Below are 5,711 nucleotides of genomic sequence, written 5' to 3'. Positions count from 1 at the left end.
CTTCTCTCCATGCTTGGCTCTTTTATCCACTGAGCCACTTAGCTACTTCAAAATAGAAGTTTCTAAGGGTAATTTCATGGAATAATTTGTAATGATTGTCCTAAACTTATATGAAAATATTATAGGCCAAATTAGAAAGTTTTATAAACAAACCAAGTAATATACAATATTTTATATTCCTAAACTAACAAAGTGAGGTCAGATCTGAAAATAGATTGCATTTGCTTAGATTTGCTTCAATATTTCTTCTTCTCTCTTAAAATAAAAAAAATAGAATTTGTTTCTTTCTTGATTTCAAAAATTTTATCTTTAGGTATAGTGATACTGATGTAGGTAGGAGAAAGATGAAGGAGTTAGTGCTTAGTTTTTTGGTTATCTTAACAAAGAAGATGAGGTTATGCTGATGATAGCAGGGGGAAAGGGTTGGACTAGGTGCTTGAATAATAGAGAGATTTTGGAATCACTATTGTTGGGAGTATGCTAAAGGATGAAAAATAGCATGGCTGAGCAGCAGTGATGGATGACCCCATGTGCATTTGGCATGAATTTATGGTGGACTGAGCTAGCACAATCTTGTGATTCATTCTTTAGTACTCCTTTCAAGTCACTTCTAGAGTGACTAGACCTGGAGTGAGGAAGACCTGAGTTCAAATTCAGCTTCAAACATTTACTAGTTGTGTATTCCTGTGCTAATCACTTAAGCTTTGTCTGTGTCAGTTTCCTTTTGTATAAAAGAGGATAATAATAGCACCTACTTCCCAAAGTTGTTGTGAGGATAAACTATTTGTAAAGCACTTTCCAAATCTTAAAACTCTACACAAATGCTAGTTGTTGTTGTTGTTACCAGAGCAAGAAAAAGAATGTAGAACTGATTGGTGTCTAGAGATAGCTCAATAATGTTAGTTCCTAGCAGGTATAGTATTGAACACTCAAATTTGATTTTGTAATTTCACTGAGTCCCATTAGCAGCATCTGCTCAATGCCCATGCCCAACAATTGGTATAGGATGCTCACCACCTGGGACTTTAATACCTTATCCAGGGTTCGTAGTCTAGGCAGCTCCTGGGCTTCTGGAAGTAACAGATCAGATTTGGATTAACTTTGTTCCCCATAAAACCAGTAACACAATAGAGGTCATAGGTATGGGTTACAAAGAGCATTATAACCAAAGACCTTGTTCTTAGCTAGTAGGAATCAAGGTAGGTTGGGGTTAATCTAATTAGAATACTTACTGGTAAGAAATGACATTAGAGGAAAAGATTAGGTGACCAGAGAAGAGTCACTTAATGTCTTTGAATCTCAGTTTTCTCATCTGTAAAATGGGGATAACCATAGTAATTTCCTTATGAGATTGTTCTGTAGGGCAAACAAGATAATCTATGTAAAATTCTATTTAAATATCTTTCTTTCTTTCTTTCTTTCTTTCTTTCTTTCTTTCTTTCTTTCTTTCTTTCTTTCTTTCTTTCTTTCTTTCTTTCTTTCTTTCTTTCTTTCTTTCTTTCTTTCTTTTCTTCCTTCCTTCCTTCCTTCCTTCCTTCCTTCCTTCCTTCCTTCCTTCCTTCCTTCCTTCCTTCCTTCCCCCCACCTCTCTCCCTTACATTTTAGTTTATCATTTCGGAATGAGATTGGCATTATGGGAGTGAAAAGGAGTCCACAGTCGTTTAGCATTGAGGATACAAAGAAGGGTAAAACACGGTTCCTGGCTTCAAAGAGCTCACATTCATCTTGTTATCTGACTAGAATAGATGACTAGGGAGTCTAGTCACAAAAGAGTTGAAATTGTCTTAAGGCTATTGAACTAAAGAACTGGGAAAGAAGAATGGCAACTCAGTAAAAAGGTTAGTAGAGATTAATATGGAATTTATAACAGATTATCAAAAAGCTGAGAAACTCAGTGGAGGAAGCAGCTCCTCTGAAGATATCACCAAAGGATTCTAGTTGGTCTGTGGAGAAACAAGCATTGGAAGAATGACTTACCCAATGATAATGTCTGCATTCTTTCTCTCACTGGAGATATGCCTGTGTGTATGAGAATCTTTCTTGTCACATTTTTCTGTACTTTCCAAGAAAATATCCTTAGCTTTGGATGAATGATTTCTTGGTAATTTCTTGAGATGTGGTTTAGAGTGGATACTGACCCACAATGTACCTAGAACCTGGCTTAACTTTCAGGTCAGGTATATGTGAGTGCAGACCCAAGTACCCCCATATTTCTCCTCTCTCCTTACTCCTTGTTTTTTCCCCCTTTTCCCCTCATCCTCTTAATCTTTCATTGGCATACATAGAGTGGGCTATTTGTGCTGAAAGACCCTCTTCCATTTTGTTCTTTTGATGTCCTCTACCTACTCCTGTTAGAGCAGGCTTTCTCCTGGTCTATCCCTTCTCCCAATTCCTGAAATGGCTGATCTGAACTAGTATCATAGAACCACAATCTTACAGAACCATTTATTTTAAGTTGGAAGGGCCTCAGAGATCAGATTGTACAGTTTCCCCCTTCCCTTTTACATGTGTGAAAACTGAGGTCCAGAGCTGTTGTGTAGCATAATTAGTGGCAGAGGCAGTATTGGAAATCGGACTTTCTGATTTCACATCCAGTTTGCTTTCCATTGTATTATGTTACTTTTCATTTTACTTACAGAATTGTTCCTGGATAAAATGAAGTAGGGAAAATCTGTGCCTTAATTCCAATACCCCCTTCTTTCTTTCAATTAATCAAAATATTGCCAATGATCTATCCTCCTGCTTCCCAGAGCACCTCCCCTTTCCCTACTCTTGTACTTGACCTCTTGGGATACTCTTTTCTGAGCAGAAACCTAGCCTATCTCTTTCCTTTTCTCTGCCTAGAAACTTACCTATCCTGTTTTATATTCCCCTAGGGTCTTGCTACTGACTGAAATCAGGAACAAATTAATGCCAAGGTGTTAATTAATGCTATTCTTCTGGAAAAGATGGAGAGATGTGGGCTGAATGATTGTACAATTAGGCAAATTCAGAACTGGTGGGGCTCAAAAAGATGTAATTAGTGGTTTAGCATCAACTTGGCACCTACAAGGTGGGACTTGATACTGTAGTCACAGAGAGTAAAATAGATAGATGAGTGAATCCTGGGCATGAATGGACAACGAAATGTTTACATTGTAGACAGGTGGTAGATTAGGATGTCTAATAGTGGCAGTGGTGGGATGGATGAGGTATCACTAGGAGAGAAGGTGGGGAAGATCTAGGAGACTTATATTTAGACCTAAGGGAGGGAACAGCATGGCAAAGAACAAACATGCATTTTTGGTAGCGTTCTCTGAAGGTCCCAGGATCAGTAGCCTATATACAGATATTTCTCTGCTTTTGGCTTTCATAAGACAGGCAAATCTAGGATAAACAAATAGAGACTGGGTTCAATGACTGATCTAGGTCAGATTTGCATCCATAAAGGTGGGAGGATTCTTTTCAAATCCCCATTAGGCACAGATAGTGTCTACCTGCTTTTCCACATTTTCCTCCTGCCACTCTCCTGAATAAAGCAAAGAGAGCTGCTGAATTCTTGGAGACTCTGACCTATTATCTGATCTCTTCTGGGAAAGGCGTCCTGGAGCAGCTGAATCTCACGAGATGTTCTGTGGAAGAGAAATGCCCAACTTAATCACTCTCTTCTTCATGATCTTCTTTCTCCTAGAATCTATGATTTCAATTGCAGAAAATAGTTTCATCTTCATGATACTGGGCAGGGAGTGGGTACGATGTCGGACATTACCCCCTGGTGATATTATCCTGGTCAGCCTGGGCATCTCCCGCTTCTTTCTGCAGTTGATGGCAATTTTTAGTAACTTCTTCACTTATTTCTTCCAGTCTCATATAAGTTTATACTTTGGTACTTTTTGGACTTTTAGTAACATAACCACATTCTGGTTCACCACTTGTCTTGGCGTTTTCTACTGTGTGAAAATTTCTGCCTTTACTCACCCAGTCTTCCTTTGGCTAAAGTGGAGAATTCTCCGAATGATCCACTGGCTCCTGTTTTGCTCCCTATTGATATCCATTCTTTTAACTATCCCACAAATTATAATGACCTTTTTAACTTTCCAAGTGAAAGTCCCTGGGAATTCCTCAGAAAAGACTACTTTGGAAGACAAGATGTGTGCATTCAGGATACATTATTTCTTGCCTCTGCAATTGTTTATTTTGTTAATTCCTTTCTTCTTCTTCTTAGTCTCTATCATCTTCCTCATTTCCACCCTATGCCGACATTTGGGGAAGATGCAGCATCATAGCTCTAGTCTTCAAGATCTGAGTATGCAGGTCCACATCACAGCCCTAAAGTCCCTTTTCTTCTTTCTTACCCTCTACATATCATACTTTCTGCCTCTGATCTTCTCCACCACCATGCCCATTTCAGTAAGCAGCTCTTGGTTCTGGGTAAGGGAGATAGTGATCTATGCTGGCATCTCTATCCATCCTGCCTTCCTGATCCTGAATAGTCCCAAACTAAGAGGGGCTCTGAAGAAGATGCTTCATGTCCCAGAGGCAGCATAACAGGAATTCAGCTTTGGAGTGTTCAAAACTAGTCACCAATACTGAGCAATAACCAATATTGCCGGGTGTAACATAGGTGCATAAGACTTAGGAAGGAAAGAAGGAAGGGAGGGAGTAAGGGAGGCAGGCAGGGAGAGATGAAGGGATGGAGAGAGGAAAAAGACTTTTTAAGTGCTTATAATATTCTGGCACTATAAGAAGCACTAGAGATACAAATACAATCACTTAGTCATGACCTTTCATCTTCTGTACTATCTCTTTTCCCACTATCTAGTGGATTCATCCTTAAACCCTGTCAATTTCCCTCCTATAATATTTCATAGTTAATTGAAATATATTTTAGAGACTAACTTCCTTACTTTATAGATAAAGTACTAAGGCCATGAGAGATCAAGTGATTTGTCCAAGGTCAACAATAGGTAAATGTCTAAGGCAGAGTTTTGAAACCAGCTCTTCCTGTGGCAAAGACTAGCACCCAATCCACTTCATCATGATTTTTATCTTTCCGTATCTTGTTTTCATACTCACACAGAGAGTGACAGTCATAGCCCCTGACCTGGGCTCTAAAATGCTTGTGCCCATATGATGGTACAGTCATCATTATGGGCTTTGTGTTCATCCTGCAGAGAACAGTTAGATACAGCTCAATTATTGAAGTGTGACTATGAGCAAGCCACTTAGGTCTCTAAACCTTGTTTTCTTCATCTAAGAAAAAGATGAGCAATGTGTGTGCTTATGCATATGAATGTGGATATATGTATATACAATGTATTATTATTGTTTTTCAGTTATTTCAGTCCAGTCTGACTCTTTATGACTCCATTTGAGGTTTTCTTGGCAAAGGTACTGGAATGGTTTGCCATTTCCTTGTTTAGCTCATTTTATGGATGAAGAAACTGAGGCCAACAGGTTTAAGCAACTTTCCCAGGATTACACAGCTAGTAAGCATCTGAGGCCAGATTTGAACTCATGAAGATGGGTCTTCCTGACTCCAGGCCCAGCACTCTGTCCACTTGAACACGTAATATAATATATACTGTATATAAAATGTACAATATATATGAATGTGTCTATACATATACATGCTATGTATATATAGATGTATATACATGTACATGCATATATAGACACATACATATATCCTATATATACATGTACATACACAATGGAGAGAATAGCATTTT

At 38.6% G+C, this 5,711-nt stretch overlaps 1 protein-coding gene across 1 annotated transcript; it reads left to right on the top strand.

The window, feature by feature from the left end:
• Positions 1–3,624: 3,624 nt before the first annotated feature.
• On the top strand, positions 3,625–4,527 carry LOC123249367 (taste receptor type 2 member 134-like). Its single transcript, XM_044678373.1, has one exon. The coding sequence runs from the start codon at positions 3,625–3,627 to the stop codon at positions 4,525–4,527; it is 903 nt and encodes a 300-aa protein (XP_044534308.1).
• Positions 4,528–5,711: the final 1,184 nt, after the last annotated feature.

The sequence above is a fragment of the Gracilinanus agilis genome, chromosome 5 (assembly GCF_016433145.1).
Source record: "Gracilinanus agilis isolate LMUSP501 chromosome 5, AgileGrace, whole genome shotgun sequence".
Lineage (NCBI taxonomy): Eukaryota > Metazoa > Chordata > Mammalia > Didelphimorphia > Didelphidae > Gracilinanus > Gracilinanus agilis.
Note: the sequence above shows the minus strand (reverse complement) of the source record. Positions and strands in the feature narration are given on the sequence as shown.

Coding starts and splice junctions, on each gene's coding strand:
- LOC123249367 (XM_044678373.1), top strand. CDS start 3,625: ATGCCCAACTTAATCACTCTCTTCTTCATGATCTTCTTTCTCCTAGAA.